This window comes from Phyllostomus discolor, chromosome 10 (genome assembly GCF_004126475.2).
Source record: "Phyllostomus discolor isolate MPI-MPIP mPhyDis1 chromosome 10, mPhyDis1.pri.v3, whole genome shotgun sequence".
Lineage (NCBI taxonomy): Eukaryota > Metazoa > Chordata > Mammalia > Chiroptera > Phyllostomidae > Phyllostomus > Phyllostomus discolor.
This window is the reverse complement of record NC_040912.2, coordinates 33,537,401-33,559,812: the sequence shown is the minus strand read 5'-3', so window position 1 is coordinate 33,559,812 and position 22,412 is coordinate 33,537,401. Positions and strand designations below refer to the sequence as shown.

Sequence of the window (22,412 nt, the reverse complement as noted above, 5' to 3'; positions counted from 1 at the left end):
TGAAAGCAAAAATAGAATAAAAGTGCTTTAAAAGAATACTAATCAGTTTTACCTGATATATGTGTGTGCGTGTGTGTGTATCCAAAACCAATGAGCCTTTTCAGTGTTATGTAAATATGATGATCCTTATTATTGGAACATCCAGATATTCTTCACTTAACTATCAGTATTTTCCTTAATTCTTTGTTCAGTAGTACCTTTTGAAAGAAGATAGGCAAAGTATGGAAAAGGCCATGAATCTCTTATCTGCTTAATGTTGTTTTCTGTGAACAGTGTCAGTTTAACACTTGAAATAAGAAATGTTTCCGTCTGTTTGGTTCCAAAAATTAGCTGCACATTTAACACCTCTGTAGGATCTATTCATTGGGAATAGCCAAGGCTTGATTTGTTAGCAAAGTTAGGCTTCATTCAGTGAGTCTTCCTGAAGTCTTTAATTAATGAGTTTTCATTAGCTCATTCTGGCAATGGACTTGCCCAGACCTGAACATACTCTCTGCTCACACTTCATGGGAATTGCTGTTGTTCTAATGTGGCAGATACATTCTTACCTCCTGTGAACGTGGAGAACAGCAGAGATTAAAACCCCCTTGACTTCTACTAACCCATCCTGGACAGGGATTCCCATTTACTCACCGCTGAAGGACTTTCTTTGTAACTGTTAATCTTTTCACAACAGCAGCCATTAGAGATATTGATTTTAATATAGTATGAGCTATATTCTTACCTGATGTAATATAGCTTTTCAGGGCACTACAGATTTTAGCTTTGGTCATGCCCTGGTGCATAAAATAAATAAATCTTGCAGTTTAACCAAATAAAGGTTTGTGTCTGGTATTGCAGTTGACTTAAATCCTGACCATAATAGCTAAAGGATGGAAGGGTTTGGGTAACTCCTGAGAAGTCGTGGGAACACTAGAGCTGTCCATTTGCCATTTGAGGACTTCTCAGGGGGTCTTGGGCCTTGGGAGCGGAGGCTCAGGCACATACCTTAAGCACCTGAATATATGCCCCACCCACAGCTATGGAGGTGGCCCCAAACTAGTTGGGTTATGAAGAAATTTCTTTTACATGAACCACATTTCTAGAATGGGCTACATTCTAGAAAGAGTACCAAACCAGTGCCGAGGCAGTGGAGTCTTCGGGCTGGATTGTGTTTCTCCTAAACATTGGACTCAGCCCATGATGGGGTCCAGAAATGAGCCTGACAAAATTGCCCTGAGTCCTGATTGTCACAGCACAGCGGGCTGCTCAGAGCAATTAGAATTAGAGCCCCGCAATTTATATTTCAGCACAAGTGAGAATTGTCCAGATTCAGTCGTAAAATATTTAACTTAGCACTTATGAAGAAGAAGATGGAGGCAGAGTATCATTTCTCCTTACTCATTCTTAGCCTGCTTGTGGCATAATTGGTATTTGGAGCAAGGAATCCCATGAGGGAAAATCTCAGATGCTTTGATTCTAGAACATCAGGTGAAATCATCCTTGTTAGTAGCTCTCACTGTAGTGTCTAAGATGGGAGATTTTTAAACAATATTTTAGTTCATTTCATTATCTATGTTTGTATAGCTACCAGATCACATAAAAGATAATGACATGCAAAATAGCAGAAAAACAACTAATCCTACTTCAATATAGAGCATTTTTCTGAGAAATAATGAAGACTTTTTATGTCATTTAATTCTCATATTTTGATCACATTGTCTACATTATACCCTCTGCCATTCTAGATCATTGTTAAGGAGATGCACATGTCTGCCAAAGCATTTAATAAAAAAATTTTCTTAATCTGCCTTACTCTCATAAATACTAGGCTTTCTGTTTCGAGCCACAGTTCTTCCTCTCTCCTTTGGTGTAGATCAAGTCATTTAACCTTCTAAGTGTTTGTTTCTTCATCTCTAAAACAGGGTTAATCATTTTGACCTTTTGCATTAGGGTTTTGCTGTGCTGTGGTGAAAACCCTTAATGCCTGTGAAAGTCCCCTGGGATCTATGGATGAAAGTACAGGATGGATCCCTGGCTGGCGTAGCTCAGTGGATTGAGCACGGGCTGCAAACCAAAGTGTCGCAGGTTCGATTCCCAGCCAGGGTACATGCCTGGGTTGCCGGCCATAACCCCCAGCAACTGCACATTGATGTTTCTCTCTCTCTCTTTCTCCCTCCCTTCCCTCTCTAAAAATAAATAAATAGAATCTTTAAAAAAAAGAAAGTACAGGATGAAAGGTGTTACTCTGCTTAAGGGAGGAAAGACAGCTATGCTTGAGTAGGTTCATTTCACACGTGTTCAGCTTCAGTGAACTTGAACAGGGAGTGGTCACTGGAGTGGGCAGATGTTCACGTACATGGTCTAACTGGTAAGCAGTAATATCAGGAACACACAGAGACCCACCGACCTGATCAATTTTTTCCTCTTCATTTATTTATTCACAGCTGAAATCTGCTTGCAATGCAAGGGACAAGCATTCTTGTTGGCAGATAGGGGAATAAAAATTACTCAGAGTGTGCTTTTAAAATTAATGAGAAGAAAATTAAATTACAAATATTCCATAAATGTATTTTAGCAAATATATCTCCATAAGCTGTCTTTTGTTTATTGGCTGAGAGAGGATAAAATTCATTGTGAAAGTTTGGCCGCTGCATCAGCCCAGTACTGCATTGCTTTTGATCTTGGCAAAGAGCACAGGAGCCTCTCCTCAGGACCAGAACATCTGCTCTGCCATTTCTCTTTCAAATGCCTTTAAAAAAATGCAAGGACATGACCTAGATGTTTCCTATTTCTCTCTAGGAAATATTAGTCTCTCTTTTCTGACTGATATCCATTTTGGATAGTACAATATTAATACCCAAGGGCAAGCTTCCAATCAGATACAGCAAAGAAGATCTGTAACAAATCATACTTGAATCCAAATTTTATAATTTTCTTCAGTAGTGACATATGATTTTAAACTTACAGAAATTACAAATGATTCAATTAAACAATATAAATTTTTCTGGGCAAGAATGAGTCATGCATCCAAAATGCTTCCTTTTTCTGTCTTCTCCTTTAGAAAATACTACATTTTTCAGCTTTGTAAAATTGTCCAGATGTCCAGATGAAAACCACTCATATCCTCTACTTTCAGTAAGAATATGAATGAAGTGGCCCTAATGGCTCCCATTGCCGCTTAAAAAGAGCTCCTATTCATCCTGCTTCGCAAAGTTCCATAAATTTGTACCGTCCCTCTAAAAGTGGTAACAGTTCCTGCTCACTGAGCATTTGCTGTATATCAGGTGCTGTGCACAGCGTTTTACCTTTCCCAGTGCAAATAATTTCAAGAACTCTACATGGTAAACACTGATAGTTCGTAAAATTAAAAATGTGTAAGCTGAAGTTAGGGGAGACTGAGAACTTTTCTCAGTCTCAACACTAGTGAATGTCAAAGACAAGGTACAAATTCAGCCTGGCTGATTTTAGAATCCTTCTCTTAAAACCTACACAGTGTTCTCCGCCTTCCAAACACTTATGGAAATGAGATGCTTTGTTTTATTCCCCCTGTTGCTAGGTACTACTGTCTTCCTTCCTCCAAGTTCTCTAAATTTTTTATAAACATGTTAGGTTGTGATTTTTATTGAAATATATTTGTCTTGCATTGTTCTCAATAAGAGCTGATCGATTTACTATGTACCCTTGAAGAACTTTGATTTTTTTCTAACTGGTCTACTGTTTTGTTTACACTGAGTAAGATTACTTATAATTATAGTACGTGGCATTACTTAAATAAGTGTATTTTTGTTAGATCAAGAAAAAAAAGTAGACACTTGAGGAAACCCAAGCTAAAATATGAATTTGGCAAAATTTGAACTCTAGATTCTTAGAAGTTCTCCTTATCTGTCCAGGGTCAAACAATCCTCTTTTCATTAGGCAAATCAGCTCTTGGAAGGATCCTTTATAATAGGCATGATCATCTAGTATAACCTTTTCCAAAAGGGCCACATTTGTAATCTCCTTACATCCTTTTCTGTTAATCTATTGTCTTTATTTTTAAAGTTTGTTTGTGAAGTCAACATATGGTTAGAACTTGCTTTATTAATGCAAACTGACTTATCTATGTTTTAATTCCAGTATTTAGACCATTTACATTTGATTTGACTTGTGACATGTTTAGATTTTAGTTATCTGGTTATAGGTTGTAAAATTGTCCCATGTATTTTAACTTCCTTTTTACTTTTTTCTGCCTTCTTTTGGACTGAGTAAATATAATGATTTTCTTTCATCTCCTTTGTTGTTCTATTGGCTAAACACTTTGTTTTATTATTTTAATGGCTGTTATAGGAAGTCTAATACACTTCTTTAACTTATCATTATCAATTGTTAATGTACCATTTCCTGTATAGAATAATACCTTTCACATTTATCTGTTATTTCTTCCCCCTGAACTTTTTGCTGTCATTGTCAAACATTTTACATAAAAATTTGTTACAAACCCCAAAAGCATAGCTATTGTTTTTGCTGAAGCAGTACTAATACATATAAATAATAAGAAATGTGCCTTATATATCCTGTAGTTAAAAGTTCTGGTGTTCATCCTACTTTGTATAGACATGTATTTCAATCTGGTATTATCTTCTTTTTTTGCCCAATAATATTTTTTAATGTTTCTTACATGTGGATATGCTGCTGTTGAATTCTTTCACCTTTCCATGTCTGATGTCTTTGTCTGACACTTTCTTTTTTAAAAGATATTTCACTGGGTATGAAATTTTATTTTGACAAGTCTAAAACATGGTTTTAGAAAATTAAAGATGTTGCTTCATTGTATTCTCACTTGAACTGTTTCCAGTGAGAATTTTTCTGCCATCTTACTATTTTGTTTTCTCTACAGAAGTAATGTAGTTTCTGGGTATTCTTTAAAGTTTCACTTTTTTCCCTAATTTTGAAAAATGTGATTATGAAAAGATTTGGATGTGGTTTTCTTCATGTTTATTTTGCTTGAGGTTTGTTGAGAGATCTGGGGGTATAGAGTTTTCAGAAAATTTGAAAACTTTTCACTTATTATAGCTGAAAAAGTCCCCTTCCCCCTTTTCAAAGGCTTTAATTACATTTGTCCAGTAGGTCACCATCTCATTTCTATTTTTTAAAGGCAGGCTTGGGGGTGAGGGTCAAGATTTGTTGCATTGAGAATGTCAGCAAAGTTAAAATGCTTTCAAGAATTACACTGAAACCCTGGCTGGCATAGTTCAGTGGATTGAGCTCGGGCTGCAAACCAAAGTGTCGCAGGTTCGATTCCCAGTCAGGGTATATACCTGGGTTGCAGGCCATGACCCCCAGCAACCACACATTGATGCTCCTCTCTCCCTCTCTATCTCCTTCCCTTCCCTCTCTAAAAATAAATAAATAAAATCTTAAAAAAAAGAATTACACTGAAATCTGAAAGCAGAGGTATTGTTTAGAGACATCTAGCCATAGATTTAGCTTAAGGGAATGCTGAGGCTCAAGACTACACACAGGGGGAAAAACAGAGGTCTGGGGACAGATCCCCTTAACTTCAGCAGACTAATTAGTAGTGCACGTGTGTGTAATTTGCTCCAGGCCTAGAAAAGCATGTGGTATATAGTTGTGACTGCTTTAACTTACTTTCTTGTCCATTTTAGCATCTATATCAGTTCTGTACTGGCCTTGATTGGTTGATGATGATGATGATGCTGATTTTGGCTGTGTTTTCCTGGTTCTTTACATTCCTAATAATCTCTGACTGGATATTATATTATATTGATTTTTCCTTGTTTTTGTTGACTACTTTTGTATTTCTATGAATATTTTTGAATTAGGCTCAGATACACAGCTAAGCTACTTAGAATCAAATTCATCCTTGTTTTTATGACTTGTTAGGCAAATCCAAAGTAGTACTCAATCTACGGTTAATTATCCTTTACTGAAGCAGGGCCTCCCTGAGTTCTATACTCAATGTCCCGTGAGTTTTTCCAATTTTATTGGTAAGAAATGGCATTATTCCTGACCATATATGAATGCGAGGCATTCTTGCTTTTAAATTTTTCAGCTGGTGCTTTTCTAGGCCTGGAGCAATTTGCTCATGCACATGCACTACTAATTAGTCTGCTGAAGTTAAGGGGATCTGTCCACAGGTCTCTGTTTCCCCGCTCTGTGCAGTCTGGAGCGTTCAGCATTCCCTTAAGCCAAATCTGCTAGATGTCTCTAAATAAAACCTCCGCTTCCAGATTTCAGTGTAATTCTTGGAAGCATTTTAACTTTGCCGACTTCCTCAATGCAACAAATCTTCATCCTCACCCCCAAGCCTGCCTTTAACTTTCTGTATATGCAAAGTATCTGGTGTTCAATCCTGATCAAAAAGTCAGCGCTATCAGACAGATATTTGTTCACCTGTCTGTCTCCCTAAAAGAGAATATACCTGATTTTTAAATTGCTACATCTTCATTACCTAGTAGAAGTTAAGAATATTTGTTGTTGGATGAATGAGACGGAATTCTCAATCATGTCTGTAACTCAGAGGTAGAGGTACAGTCCCGACATCTGGGAGGCTGATGAAAGGAACGGGTATACCTGGAAGTCTGAAATAAGATTCCAGTGAGTCAGGTATCAGATGTCGAGAGTAAATTAATTAATTTCCTCTCATAGGCTATTCAGATTTTATTCCCTTATAATATCAAGTAGTAAATTAATATAGTACAGAGTATTTTGTATTCAGTAGTAACTGAGAGTTTTAAAAAGACCCTCTTCTCTTTACCGAGTAGACATTTCTCTTTTACACAGTTGAACTGCATTTATGTGGGTTTTTAAATTATGTAGGAAATTTCCCAAAAGGTCATTGTTATTGTTCAAAAAATAGGACTTTACTCCAAGAACTAGATGCCCTTGGAGTTTCAGGAAGTGTGAGGAGGGAGCTAAGCAGGAGTGGGGAATTTATAAGCCCTTTTCTGTCTTCTGACCAAGGCCATCCTTTAAGGCTTCGACTCCCTGTTTATCAACTTCAGAGAACTGTTGATCTTTCTGTTTCCTGATAACCTAAGAGCCATAATTTTATTTCTTGAAATTTTCTACTTCTCAGAATGTTCTGAAGTTTTTGCCAAAAATTGAATTCATATTGACTTCACTTTCTCCATGTGGCTCTTTCTAGTTCTGGGAAACTCTTGTTCTTTGTGCTCAGAATATTCTTTTTGAAAGGCTGGCCCACCTCCTCCTTCAGATGCTTAGCCTACACGCACTGTCTGGCCACCGACTCCCACCAGCATGTTCTCTTCGGTGAAGCTAATGATCATTAAAGGTCTCGTCCCTTCCTCTGTGGGTGAGATATACTCTACTGCAGCGTTAATACCTCACTTGATAGCTCTGTGGCTTTGCCACTCCTGGGAAACATCTTTTATAGTTGATTTGGGATGTAAATTAAATGGATACACATGTCAGGCAGTTTAACATCACTTTGTGTGGACTAAGAGAGGCAAATCTTTACATACACTCCCAGTTCAGGAGTAAGCCCCAAACTTTATTCAAGATACTCATTGGTGGCTGTTTCTCAACTTGCCCAACATCATTAGAGGTACTTACTGGCAGATTCTGAAGTAGAAATCCAAACACATGATGAGTATAATCAAATTTGCATGTAAGCTAAGATTAATTTAAAAAGGGGTAGGTTAATTTAAATCAAGGAAGGCCAACCCTTTATCCCGATTTTAAACCCCTTACCCATTTTTTTGTCCTCCTGGATACAATATAGAAACCTGCATTGGATAAATATTTCCACCAGGTAAAAAAATGAGTTGGGAATCACCTTCAGAGCTTTGAACCAAATCTTTCACAGTAACAGATGCTCTTTACTAAAACAAGCTCACTTCACCCACATACTTAACAGCATCAGTTTTCATGAATAAGAGTATCTTTTACACGTGAGAGGGTGGGGGGTAGTGAGTGGAGGGAAGTACATCACATAATCTCCTCTCCCTTCACACCCACTCACATAGTGCTCATTTTTCCCATTTATATTTTTCACAAGCACACATATTACTGCAGTTATGTAGCCAGGGTGGGCCTAGCAAGGACTGGGTACAGCTTTGTAGCACATTTCCATAGTGATCATGACAAGCTTTGATAGACAATCCAGCTGAAAACGGAATTTACCTTGGAACCAAGAACAGTGTTGAGGGAGAAGATGCTTTTACTCTCCCTATCCAGAAAGTCACCTCTGCACACAGCACAAAACTTAGTATGGAGCATTGTGGAAGGAAAATAATGCACTATTTATTTATAGCATTCTTTCTATTTTTGTCCTTCATCCACAGAGATTAAAAGAATTAAAGCAACGGGAATTTGCTCGAAATGTAGCTTCCAAGTCATGGAAAGATGAGAAGAAACAAGAAAAAGCACTTAAACGACTTCATGAGCTAGCTGAGTTAAGGCAACGGACTGAATGGTAAGAATTAGAGGTACCTCAGATTGTTCGAAACTCTTTTCAACCTCCGAGGAAATTTCAGTGATAAATTCACTTGACTTGTTGTAACAGCATAAACAAATTACACATAATCAACAGACATGTCTGAGGGCAAATGTTCCTAACAGTTAAAGGTTCATAAATTAATTACTTTGGCATCTGATATCTTTCTGTTCCTAATAGCATTAATTTAATGTGCTCTTCAATGAAATGATCCAAAAAATGATTCTAATATACTAACATGTATTATATTCACTTGATTCAAATGGACCTATATAGCATTTAAATAATTAAGTTTTGTGGAACAGTTTTAAAAACCATAAATAACAATGCATCTTTTTCTTGAGAGGAAACAAATCTTTTGTACATTCCCTGTATATACCTAAATCTAGAATAAATGACATTATCATTATCTGGACAAATAAGATATAATTAGTCTTACCATTTAAATTGATAATTATAGCAAGGATACACTAACACATTCTCACAGTTGAAAAATAAGTTTTACATAGTTTGGAACTGCTGAATGTCTCAAAGTAATGAGCTTGTTACCTAAAATTCAATTAAATTTGCAAATTTTGACTTGTGTTATGAATCATAATGTAGAACACCAATGTAGCTAATTAAGGTAGTTGACAGCAACCTGGTGAATTGTGAAATTTATAGCTTTGTGCCAGAATTTAAGCCTCTGTTTTTTAAGTAAAAATCAATGTATATGTTAAGTGAAATAAGGCAAAGAAAGAAGAACACCATGTGATTTCACTTATATGTGGAATCTGATGAACAAAATAAACAAACAAAATAAACAAACAAAATAGAAATAAACTCAAAGATACAAAAAACAGACAGAGAGCAGAGGGAAGGAAGAGTCAGGGATTGGATGAAAAAAGGTGAAGGGATTAAGCAAAAACAAACAAACAAACAAAGCCATCATAGACAGTGTCTACTGTGTGGTGATCGCCAGAGGGAAAAGCGGGTAGGGGAGGTTGGAGAGGGTGAAGAAAGATGTAAATGGTGATGGAAGGAGACTTGACTTTGGGTGGTGAACACACAATACAACATACAGATGATGTTTTGTAGAATTGTACACTTTAAACCTATGTAGTTTTATCAACCATTGTCACCCCCAAAAATTAATTTAAAAAGCAATATACAATGAGTGTGAAAGTGAATGACTCAATTGTAACCATAAACTATTAGACCCTCAGTTTTTATTGTAAAGATATTTATTTTTAGAATTAATCTTTCATATATACATGTATTTGTACATGATTTATCTTAGAATAATTTAAATTATGGGAATACATAAAATATAATTATGTTAAAAATAAGTGAGGAATTTTGTAAGAAGGAAAAATGAAGGTTGGAAACCACATATCCAGAGGGGAGGTTACTACAAAGATGCCCGCTATGAGGTTCCAGAAACAGAACGCACATTTGGTGCTGAGCTTTTTCTCTAAAACACACTGAGGATCTTAACATATGTTATTCAAAACCGCTGTAAGTAAGATATTAGACAGTCCTTGTCAAAACAGAGCTTAGAAATAATACCTAATGTTATAATGGTAGCTTGCAAGAAAAAAAATCTAGGTTACATGTTAATTCCTGGGTGATTGCTTATGAGGTACCATAAGTCAGATTATTAAAAAAAAGAACAAGTCTCACTATAGAGAGACACTTATTAGAGAGGTCCCTTAAGGGTATAAAACAGAAAATCCAAGTAGCCTTAATAAACATAATTTTGGTTATATTTCTTTATTATGAAAGTAGTCACACTTCTACATTTTGACTCAACTCATTCCATGTTTTCTTTTGGGATAAAGGATCAGAGGAGTGTTCATAATAATGAAAGTAATGGTGATGGTGCTTTTGTTTAAAAGTTCTAAGTTTGCAACACTACTCATTAAGTGTCTTCCAAATTAAAAATAATTTAAAAATTGACCCTATTGGGGTTAGCTGTCCCTTTGGAAATCTTATTAACTACACAAATACAAACCTAAGCATATCCTCTAGAGAGCAGGTAGGCTTTCTAGGTCCCCACCTGCTCATATTGTTAGAAAAACAATAGGTGTTTCATCTACAGAACTTGGGACTAAGAAAACTAATTAATTTATTTTTTACTACCCACCATCTGCCTCCACAATTTTTCTCTCTGCTTAAGCTGTCTCATGGCCTAAGGGAATTCACTTAATAGCATAATTAAATATTTTATTTTGGCAGCTGAATTGACAAATGAAAGTAAGAAATGAAATAAAAAATAAATCAACTGTATGACTCCTTCTCTGGACACCTTTCTTTGTCCTTTACTCTCATAATGAGAGCTTCTGAGTAGGATGATATAGATAACATGAAAATAATTAGGTAAACAACACAGAAACTGAAAAGTTCTAGAGGAGGGACTGAATCATAAATAAGGATATAACAATAAAAATTAAACCTTTGGTTATAAGTCATAAACTTGTATTAAAATATTATTTAAAACATCACAAAGGTAAAAAATTAGAATTTTCCAAAATAATAAAAATAAGATAGATTTAAGATAAGGAAATTCAAGTTCATAAAGCAATGAGGTCAAAAGTTTAAAGCAGAAAAATAAAAGGTAAAAAAGTTAATAAAATGTTAAAACTTGTGAGAAAATATAATAAATGTACATCAGCTTGTAAAGTTCATAAAGCAATGAGGTCAAAAGTTTAAAGCAGAAAAATAAAAGGTAAAAAAAAGTTAATAATAAAATGTTAAAACTTGTGAGAAAATATGATAAATGTACATCGGCTTGTAAAGTAAGCACAAAAATTAAGGACAAGTAAAGCAAAGCATAATACAAAAACAGTAAGAGCAAAGAGCTTTAAAATGTTTAAAAGTATATAACAGGAAGAAGCTTGCACATTAGAGAGATAAATGGTAAAATAAAATAGCAATATAGAAAAGAGCATTTAAACTAACATAAGTCAAAGCAAGAAAATGCACAAAACAGTACCAGCCTAATAAGTAAAAATATTATTAAGGAAAAAATAAAGTGAGAGAATATAAAAATAGTAAAATATGTGCATCATAATGGAATCAGGAGGAGTAGAATGATAATATTTATACACCAGGCTTTTGGAATAATTTCTGCTAAGTCTAGTGCAGCTAATACTGGATTGAATGAAGTTCCTGGAGAAGGTAACTTAACACAGAAATATAGCTCCTACTCAATCCAAAGAGCAGCTGCAGATACGGAAAAGAGTACTTTGGCACTGAGGCAACAATCAGAGCTGCAGATGTTTCTGCACCTCATCCTCCATCCCCACACTGCAAGCACTTGAAAAGACCAATAATTAAGTAAACCTCTATGCTTCCTCTTTCCTTTATATTTGGAAGTCATATCAATAACTCATACATCTTAGAAGGTCCCTCTTCATTCCTTATGGTAAACAGGCATAAATACCCTCTCCAAAGGACATTTTTTAAAAGAATCAAAACAGAAGATTAATGTGATGAATAAAAGGAAACTTTTCATTATGAAATAGTAACTGTAAGGAAAATAATATAGTTTTATACAATCTTTCATTTTAGTTTCCACAAGATTCAAGGTAACAGTATAACTTTAAACCTATAGTCATGAATTTATGAAGAGAGGACAATCTGAAATTTTTAGAGACTGAATGGTGGCTGAAATTATTGTTTATGTAACAATCAAAAAGTTACATAGATGTAGTAAACAACAGATTGGACATTGTAAAAAAATTGAATCAGTAAAATAGAAATTAAAAATGAGAAATTCTTTCTGAACTAGAGAAAAAGGCAAAGACACTGGACTACTGAAATAAATAATAAGACCTAAAACATATATTCGAGAGAGCCAATACATTTAACATGTAAATTCCAGGACAAAAATAAAACAGGACAAGCAAGACCCAATAATCAGAAATATATGAGAAATGTCCGAGCTAAATAAAGTTAAATTGCAAGTGCTCAGAAGTACTTGCAAAACTTAAGCAAAAGAAATCAATCTGTTAACTATGATTTTGCAAAATGTTATAGATATATAACTTATATGCAATAAACATGATAAAATATAGTCTATAATAAATATAATAAAATAGAGTAATGAAAATGAAAAAATATAAAATCATACAAATGCTTAAGCAGATTTATTTTAGGGATGATTAAAAGGAGGCTAATTAAATGTCTGCAATGTTAAACATGTAAAGAAAATGAAGCAAAGCACATGAAATTTGGTGGACAAAATAGCGGTGACTCTAGAGCTCTATGCTCGTTGGCCAAATACTTATAAGTGAAGGCAATAAGAAAGAATTTCTCAGACTAAAAGCTCAGAAAGCTCTCCTCTCCATTAGAATTTAACTACATGCAGAAAAGACACCACCTGTTTCAGTATTGTATGCTTCAGCAGCCAATGACTGAATAAAAATGAAGTAAAATTCTAAAATAGAAAAAGCCAACACACACACGTATTGGAACGGGTGAAAAAGAAAAAGGAAAAGAAAGAAGAAATCTCAAAACAAACAACTGGATAATTGCTGCGATTTGTATTGCCTGCCCCCCAGTAAGGCCTTATTCTGTAGTAGAGATTTTACAGGTAGCACCCCAATGAGATACTTTTAAGAGTTTTATCATATACACACACACACATATATATGTATATATGTTTCCCAATTTCTGGTTGAATTACTAATTAAGCTCAGTAAAAATAATCTTTTTAAAGCCACTAAAAGATTATACACATACTCACACACACACATACACACACATAAAGTAGAAAGAAAATATTTTGGTGAGTAAGAAGCAAAATAAAAGACTTCAAGATAATTGAAGGTATTGAAATGGCTTATAAATATGTGTTACTTACATTTATCACAATTAGTCAAAATAGTGAGAAGCTATAAAGGGAGAACTAACCACTCCAATTTACAAGGAAGTTAACATGAAAGAGTTTTAAAACAAAGCATTGGAACAAAATATCAGAGAAAACAAAAATTATAAAATGATAGAATTTATACAAAAAAATAAAATATCCAAAGTATATTTTTATACTTTGGAAGTGACTTAACTCCATTTAATTTCTTATTTAATCTGAAAGTACTCATGGGAAAACTCTTTGTGAAGGAATATTAAATCTTTATTACAAAAACTGATATGCTCTAGAAGACATATATTGTGGCATAAATGCAGTACATTATTTTCTTTGGCAGCCTAGCATAAATATTCACCTGCTATTGCCTTTTGCTAATTTCACAAGAATACACTTAAATGCTGCAATTTGAAATAGCCACTTTGAAACACAGACCTACTGAGTTTTAAGTGCAGTGAAATGGTCATATCACAGTAGACAGAGTTTATAAGCAGTTGGATGACCCCCCATAGAAACACTATGAAATATTCACATATGGATAAGATTTAATGTCGTAATCATTTTGATATTTATTGTATTTACAGTGTTTCTGGAAATGGACCAGCATACAAAGCCCCCAGGGTAGCCATAGAAAAGCAACTCCAGCAAGGAATTTTCCCAGTTAAGAATGGCAGAAAAGCATCATGTGTGAAGAGTGCTCTTTTGCTTAAAGGCAAGAACCTCCCCAGGAGCATTTCCGAGAAACAGCGGTCTACCACGCAGAGTCGACACCAGTTACAAACGGACAGACTTTATTTGTTTGGGAAGCGGGTGCCACAAATATCTTCAGATCTCAGTAATGCAAATCACCGGACAGGAGTATCCTTTTCTTTTTCCAAAAAAGTACATGTAAAATTAGAATCTTCAGCATCAGTTTTTAGTGAGAACACAGAAGAAACTCATGATTGTAACAAGTCACCCATCTATAAAACAAAACGAACTGTGGAGCAATGCAAGTGCTGCAAGTTTGCAAATGAGGGGACCCGCCTCCCTAAGGAAGAAGATATAAACATCTCATCAAGCCCTCTGGGGAGTGTTTTACACAATAGTGTCTCCATAAGTTCTCAAATTTGGGGAGACAAAAATGACTCTGTTGAAACCTTACAAGATTCGGTTGGCATTCATTCTTCTTTCTCTAAATCTAACATGCATCTTTCAGAGGTGGATTTTACTCATTCCAGTAGAGAAAAAGAAACTAGAAATACATTGAAGAACCTTTCAGAAAGCTGCATTAATCATGCATGCCAAGCATATGCTTCCTCCAGCCTACCAAACATTTACAAGCACAGTGATGCCAGGGTATTTGAATGTCTGGATGAGTTTCCATCACTAGAGCCAAGTGAGCAAAATGATCCAGTGCATCAGGTTTCCAACTTCAGAAAGGAGAAGAGAGAAAAATACTTAGATGGAACAGAAAGAGTTAGCAAAAATGTGCAAAGGCTCATAAGAGAAGCATGTTCACGTGATGTGAAGTCCAAACCATTGCCTTATCTCCATGTGCAAAGCAAGGATGGCCACACCACTCTCCAGTGGCCTACAGAGCTTCTGCTCTTTACCAAAACAGAGCCCTGTATCTCTTATGGCTGCAACCCATTATATTTTGATTTTAAGATTTCCCGGAACGCAAAGCATAGCCATGATCCAGAGGACTTAAAAACGAAATTGATTAAGGAGCCCTTAGAAATGAAGACTAAAATAGAGAGCCAAGTCTCAGGTTTAATCAAAGACCAAGAAAATTGGATCCAAGAAGATAATCAATCTCCGAAACCAAAGACAATAGCTAATCCAGATTGGGAAAATTTCCAGAGAAAACATAATTTGGGATACAATGATTCTGAGCCAAACATAAGTGAACACAATATTAGTACAAGTGATTTAGAAATGAAAAATCCTGAAGTGCCTGCTTACCTTGATATCTCTCTAAAGAATTGTGTAGGAAACAATAGTGATAACAAGCTTAAGGAACCTGTGAGGGCCCATTGGCAAAGCTGCCGAAGGGTAGTTCTAAATGATGTAAATGAGGGCCTGTCCTTTACTCCTTACATCCCTAGGACTAAAAAGCATAAACTGATTCCCTGTGATCCTCATTCAGATTTTGAAGATGGAAGTCAATTCAGCTGGAATTCTAGTCCTTACACAGTAAGGGGTCGGAGTGACCATGGGCAGGACTTCAGTGTGGTTTTGAATAGTAACCATGTCAGTATGACCAACAGAGCGTCTGGGTGTAGAAACAGAAGTTACAAAAGAAGTCCTCCAAAGTTGTCTCTAGATGCATGTTCTAGTCCTTCCGACACATCGCCTGACAGAACACCCAGTACTTGTTCAAGTCAGAGGTCCAGCAGCAATGGCAGAGGTAATCTACTGTACTTTTGTAAAAGAGAACACAACTCAGCTAAAAGGCTCAAAGAGAAATGCCGAAAGCACAGCTGCCTGTGTTTGTCTGGGGAGGTAGTGAACAGTGACTGTCTTCAGTCTGAAACACAGAGAGACCGGAACTGCAGGTTGTGGGAATCGTTTAAAAATAAAAAGTACTCAAAACATAGACATGGTCACTGCAGAGAAAGATGTAAACTAGGCAAAAATCAACAACAATCTTTGGGGCCCATATCCAGAAGAGTCACCCATTGTGATACCAGCTCTTCGGTTTTCCATCCTGGGAATAGTGGAAAGCCACCTGCTTTCCGGGGACCTCAGCACAGCCAATTGGGCCCTTACTCAAGAAAGAGAATTTATTACGTAAATAAAAGTGAAAGAAGTCAACAGTCTTTGCACAGCCCTTATGTTTGTGACCTGGGAAACATAAAACCCACGCAGTGTCACTCTGGGAATATCAGCTGTCTTCTAAGGAACTGTCCCAGCAACTCAGAGTTAAACATCACGGGAGGGAAGAACTCTGTGACAGCCAAATGCCTTTTAGAAAGAGTTCAAGCCAAGAAGTGTCAGGAACAATCAACTAATTTTGAGGCCTCTTCAAACACTTGTAAAAATGAATCAGAAGCTCATTCAGAAATCCAATGCACAATTCAATTCACACCACCAGGCTGTAACAGACCAGCATTGCCTTTGTCTGAAGAAATACAAACCCCGAGTAAAAGAAATAATGACAGAAGCAATGCAATGCAAAGAACTATTGAGAAAGACAAAGTCAACAGTTCACAGACAAATAATTTTACTGTTTTAGTAGACACTGATTGTGATAACCATCTTTCTAAAGGTATAATTCACATAGTAGCAGAATCTCTGCCACCAAACATGAAAAAGAACCCAACAAAAGAACACTCAAAACCATTAACAAGTGAAGTCCAACCTTTCATTCAACGCTGTGACCCAGTGCCAAATGATTTCCCTGGTGCTTTTCCACCCAATAGATACACTGGTGTTACTGATTCAACAGAGACCAAAGAGGACCGAGTAAATCCAAACATGCAGGATGCAAGCATGCATGTGAATCATGCCGAGGGGAATACAGACTCTTACTATGACAGAACTATGCAGAAGAATGACAAAGTAGCAGATGAATTAGAATTGTGTCCTAAATCTCTCTCTCCCCCTTTAATTCAACAGCCAGTAACATTTTCTCCTGATGAAATAGATAAATATAAGCTCCTTCAGCTCCAAGCCCAGCAGCATATGCAGAAACAGCTCCTGTCAAAGCACCTCCGAGTGCTGCCCGCTGCGGGGCCAGCGGCCTTCCCTGCGGGATCGCCTGTGCAGACAGTCCCAGCTCACCAGCACGCTTCTTTCACCACCATCCACCACACGTTCCTGCAGCATTTCGCTGTTTCTGCCTCCATTAACCCCCCGAGTAGTCCACTCCCTATAGCTCACCTACATCCTCTTTCACAGCCACATTTTTCTCCATTTGCATTTTCACCACTGACTCCAGCCCTCATCCCTGCACACCCCACTTTTATGGCGGGTGGTCCCCTGCATTTAGTTACTGCTACCCCCTTCCACCCATCTCATATAGCACTTCAGCCCCTGGCCCCTGCAGCTTTCATCCCCACGTTGTTTGGCCCTCACTTAAACCCAGCCACAGCTTCTATCATCCACCTGAATCCTTTAATTCAACCAGTGTTTCAAGGTCAAGATCTTTGCCATCATTCTTGCTCCAGTCAGATGCAACAGTTAAATGGAGTGAAAGAGGCCTTAAATGTGTCAGCATCCTCAAAGTAATAAGTGTTAAAGCCTCTGTTGGGGATAAATAAAACAAATTGTCACTACCTACCAAATGATGTAAGTGTTCTGATTATTATCAGATTTAAATATTGGTGCCAATTCAAAATGTAACCAATATACAAATATGAAGTGAATGGCCAATATTGAAATAGGAGCATTTTAAGAATTTCTTGTAACTTGAAAAAATAATAGGACAAATTTAAAACTATTTTATGGAAAGGGAGAGGGGAAACTGTTAAAAATCCCTTTTAGATGAATTCTCACATAGTATTATGAAATAATAACAGAAAACATTCAAGCAGATCATTAATATTAATCAAATGGAATATAATGCTGTATGTTCTAGGTGTTTGTTGAGTGACTGAATGAATGAATGCACATTTGATTTTATTCACCAGATAATAATAAAAGGTCAGTAAAATGAATTAATTATTAAAAATAATGTTTTATAGTTAACTATTAACTAGCTTTCAGTCTATGTAATTTGTTTCAATCAATATAATCTATATTTTCATAGAAAATAAGAGATAGCAAGAAGTTCTGATTGAGGGAAAAAACTACCCTTCAATGAAAAGCGACCTTTACACAGATTATACTTGTAGTATTGAGTTTCTGTGAAAAATTGGGTTATCTTTATTTCACACACATCTATGTAAAGAGAATTTTGTAATTGTAAGAATCACTGACATAAAATTAAAAGTGTTTAACTTTTGTATAAGAAAACATATAAAAACTATCATTAGTATTTGACAATACAAAATAAAATATACTCAGAATAACATTTTGAATACATTGGTCAGTCTTTCAAAGATTAAAGGGACTAAATAGTATGTTTTCTTTATTCTTCTCAGAAATCTTACTGTGTCCAGCCAATGTATAAGTGGAGACATAACAGTTTGGAAATGTCAGAATTTTTATGTGATATTTACTGGGAAAATGTTAAAAAGTACTTGGTGTATTTTATTCAATTACACTAGATATTTATAAAATACAGCGAATGATGATGAATAAAACACCATTCATGTAATTTTGCAAATGGTTTTAAATATTTGTTCCAAATGCTTTCTGGCCCACAGAATTTGTATTTTTTACATTTATATTTCTGACTGGTCCTCCAGTTTGCTTTATTACTTTATATTCTTAAAATGAAAGAAAAACTTGTGTGACTGTACATTCCCCATAAACATGGGTTTCAGAGAAAATTAAACAGAAATGCAGGTGGTCAGTCATCCCCCACTGTGTATTATGATGCAAACTCTCCCACCACTGGAGATACGAGGGCACTTTATTCAACCTTAGCTTTCCCAGGAGGAGAGCTGCACTTACTGAAGTTCTACCATATGCCAAGGGAGTCAGGCGAAGCACTTCACCCACATTATTTCATTTACTCTTCACTGTTGTGTTTTTTCTAGATAGATATTTTGTTTATTTTTACCATTTATTTTTAATTAGCATTGACATACAATATTATATTAGTTTCAACATAGGTGTGCAACATAGTGATTGTATTTGTGTACCTTATGAAGTGCTCACCCCACTAAATCTAGTCCATCTGACACCACACATAGTTAGTACTATATTATTGACCACATTCCCTATGCTGTGCTTTTCAGCCTGTGACTGTTTTTATGACTGGCAATTTGTATCTCGTAACCTCTTTCCCTTTTTCACCCAGCTTCCTCATATCTGGCAACCATCAATTTGTATCTATGACTTTGTTCCTGTTTCTTTTGTTCATTTATTGTTATTTTTTTTAGACTGCACATCTAAGTGAAATCATATGGTTTTTGTCTTTTTCTGTTTGACTTATTTTACTTAGCATAATACCCTCTAGGCCCACCCCATGTGGTCTCAAATGGTAAGATTCCTTAAGTTTTCACGGTTGAGTTCTATTTCATTGTATATATGTACCACCTCCTCTTTATTCATTTATCTATCAGTGGATACTTAAGTTGCCTCTATGTTGGCCATTGTAAATAATGCTAAAATAAACATAGCAGTGCATATATCCTTTTAAGTGAGTGTTTTGGGTTTCTTTAACTAATTACCTTGAAGTAAAATTTTGTTGACAGTTCTATTTTTTATTTTCTGAAGTTTTCCATAGTGGCTGCACCAATTCTGCTAACAGTTCATGAAGGTTTTCTTTTCTCCCAATCCCCAACAACACTTGTTGCTTGTCGATTTACTGATGACAGCTATTCTGACAGATGTGAGGTAATACTTCACCGAGGTTTTGATTTGCATTTCCCTGATGATTAGTGATGTTGAACATCTTTTCATATGTGGATTGGCCATCTGTATGTCCTCTTTGGAGAAATGTCTGTTTAGATCCTCTGCCCATTTTTAAATGAGATTTTTTTGTAATTTTGGTATCAAGTTGTATGAATTCCTTATATGTTCTAGATATTAACCCCTGATCAGGTGTCTCATTGACAAATATCTTCTTCCATTCAGTAGATTGTCTTTTCATTTTTTAATGATTTCTTTTGCTGTGAAAACCTTTTTAGTTTGACATCATCCCACTTGTACATTTTTTTTTACTTTTGTTTCCTTTGCCTGAGCAGATACATTGAAAAAATACTGCTAAGAGCAATGTCAAAGAGTTCACTACCAACTTTTTCTTCTAGGAGTTTTATGGTTTAGGTTCCTATTAATTCTTTAGTCCATTTTGAGTTTATTCTTGTTTATAGTGTAAGAAAGTGGTGTAGTTTCATTGAAGAGATTGTCTTTACTCCACTGTATATTCTTGTCTTCTTTGTCATGGATTAGTTGACCATATAGGCATAGGTTTATTTCTGGACTCTCCATTCTGTTCGATTAATCTGTGTGCCTGTTTTTATGCCAGTACCATGCTGTTTTGATTACTATGGCCTTGTAGTATAGTTTGATGTCAGGTAGCATTATACCTTTAACTTTGCTCTTTCTCAAGTTTGCTTTGGCTTTCACACTATTTTTTGAGGTCATTGTTACCATTCCTCTGTACAGATGAGAGAAATGAAGTTGAAAGGTTAATTTAATTTCTTAATACTTAGAAAATAGTAAAAGAAAGCGTCTCTGGTGCTGGAGAGAAGAAGGTGTGTGTGGGAGAGAGAGAATTTGAAATTTTAACATAAAAAGATGTTATGACCAGATATGGCTAGATATGACTAGATATGACCAGACACTTGTGGGATGGGAATTTTCACTTGGATGTGGCAGGAGAAATTCTAACTTATCTAAAGAAAATATAGAAAAGGAGGAAAGGCATCAAATATCAAGGACCTTAATTTTGCATTGACCTCCAAAAAAGTGATTATAAATGAACATTGATAAATACTGAGTGAATCCAAAGGAAATGAAATATAATATTTCTTATAAGAATAGTTGACAAGTGTTCCAGCACATAAAAAAGTAATGTGGATGACTATTTCTTAAACAGATTACAAAGTAGACATAGATGCAAAACAGAATAATTATGGAGAACTCATTGGAAATCCTATAAATTTTTATAATTGTCTTTGTGACAATTTAATCTCTCAGAAGGTTAGACCAGAGAGCATACATATAAAAAGGCACTTAATTTTGAGGAACAAAGATAGATATGAACTAATGACATCCAAATGACTATCTTGTATTGTCAGTGATGAAAATGTTCACTAGATATGCTATCTTGAACGATGGGAAAGCAGACCTCACCATTTAAATAAAAGATAACTTGTACTCCAGGGTGGGAAATTATAAAAGTTATGGCATCACAAGAGGAAACCTACAATTATATAAGATTCCAGTGAGGTGAGAAAGTGTAGTCCTCTAAAAAGTCCAATATAAATGGAAAAAGGAAATGATTCAAAGTAATTGTTGAAGTGCCATACATCTGTAAACAGTAACACAACAGACATACATCCCAAGGAACAGAGTTTAGGTTAATGTTTTGTTAATATCCCATTTATTTGGAAAATCAAATGAAGTTGACCTTTTGTTTCTGATTTCTGCTTACTGCCAGGGGCAAATAATCTAATGAAAAAAATATAGTGTTACCTAAATCTGATTTTATCTTTTCCTTTTTTTAAAAAAGATTTTATTTACTTATTTATTTATTTTTTAATTTTTATTTTTTTAGAGAGGGAAGGGAGGGAGATAGAGAGAGAGAGAAACATCAGATAGAGTGTGCAGTTGCTGGGGGTTATGGCCTGCAACCCAGGAATGTACCCTGGCTGGGAATCGAACCTGGGACACTTTGGTTCCCAGCCCGTGCTCAATCCACTGAGCTATGCCAGCCAGGTTATCTTTTCCTTTTAAGGAAAATTCTTCAAAGAGGAAATCATAGAAACAACATGTATAAGAAATTTGGAGTATGTAGAAACAATTATTTTCTGGAGACTTCAAATGAATTTGAATCTTCACATTTAGAAGAATGCTCCAAAAGTGTGCTTCATGACACCAATTGTCCTTGAGAAAATGTGCAATATGGAAGGGGTGAAGAAAAAATCTCTGCTTTTTCAAGGGGAGGAATATTAAATTAAATATTATTGATTTATAGATAGAATTTTAAGCAAAATATTTAATGAAAAGGAAGAAACAATCAGTTGTAACTATAATAGGTATACTAAAAACAAATAGTACAAAAATAGAAGTATTTTATTTCTAATTCATTCAACAACTAATTATTAAGAGCCATGAGCTAGGTAATAATCTAATTGATGAAGATATACCAAATATGACCAAAACAAACAAAACATACTCCCATACTGTAGTTTAGTTCTAGTTGAGTCATCAAGAAAAAGAAACAGAACCAGCAAGTGAAATATGTAACACGTCAGATGATAAATGCTGTTGAGGGAAGTAAGTAGGAAAGGCAAATAAAGGGGGTTGAGTGGAAGTAGTGGGTAAAGTGCAATCACAAAGCAGGTCAGGGGAAGCTTCACT

The 22,412-nt window shown here is 35.5% G+C and overlaps 1 protein-coding gene across 1 annotated transcript; it reads left to right on the top strand.

Moving 5' to 3' along the window:
- The first annotated feature begins 1,086 nt into the window (after window positions 1-1,086).
- ZNF804B (zinc finger protein 804B) lies at window positions 1,087-19,552 on the top strand. Its single transcript, XM_036010268.1, has 3 exons — window positions 1,087-1,317; window positions 8,289-8,419; window positions 13,874-19,552. Exons 1-3 carry the CDS (start codon window positions 1,087-1,089, stop codon window positions 17,502-17,504), a joined length of 3,993 nt encoding a protein of 1,330 aa, XP_035866161.1. The 3' UTR covers window positions 17,505-19,552.
- The last annotated feature ends 2,860 nt before the right edge of the window (window positions 19,553-22,412 follow it).

What these genes read in the sequence shown, in the direction of transcription:
- ZNF804B (XM_036010268.1), top strand. Translation starts at nt 1,087, where the DNA reads ATGGGCTACATTCTAGAAAGAGTACCAAACCAGTGCCGAGGCAGTGGA. An exon ending in AGAATTGTCCAGATTCAGTC is followed by an intron (nt 1,318 to 8,288) that starts GTAAAATATTTA and finishes CTTCATCCACAG; the next exon opens with AGATTAAAAGAATTAAAGCA. An exon ending in TTAAGGCAACGGACTGAATG is followed by an intron (nt 8,420 to 13,873) that starts GTAAGAATTAGA and finishes TTGTATTTACAG; the next exon opens with TGTTTCTGGAAATGGACCAG.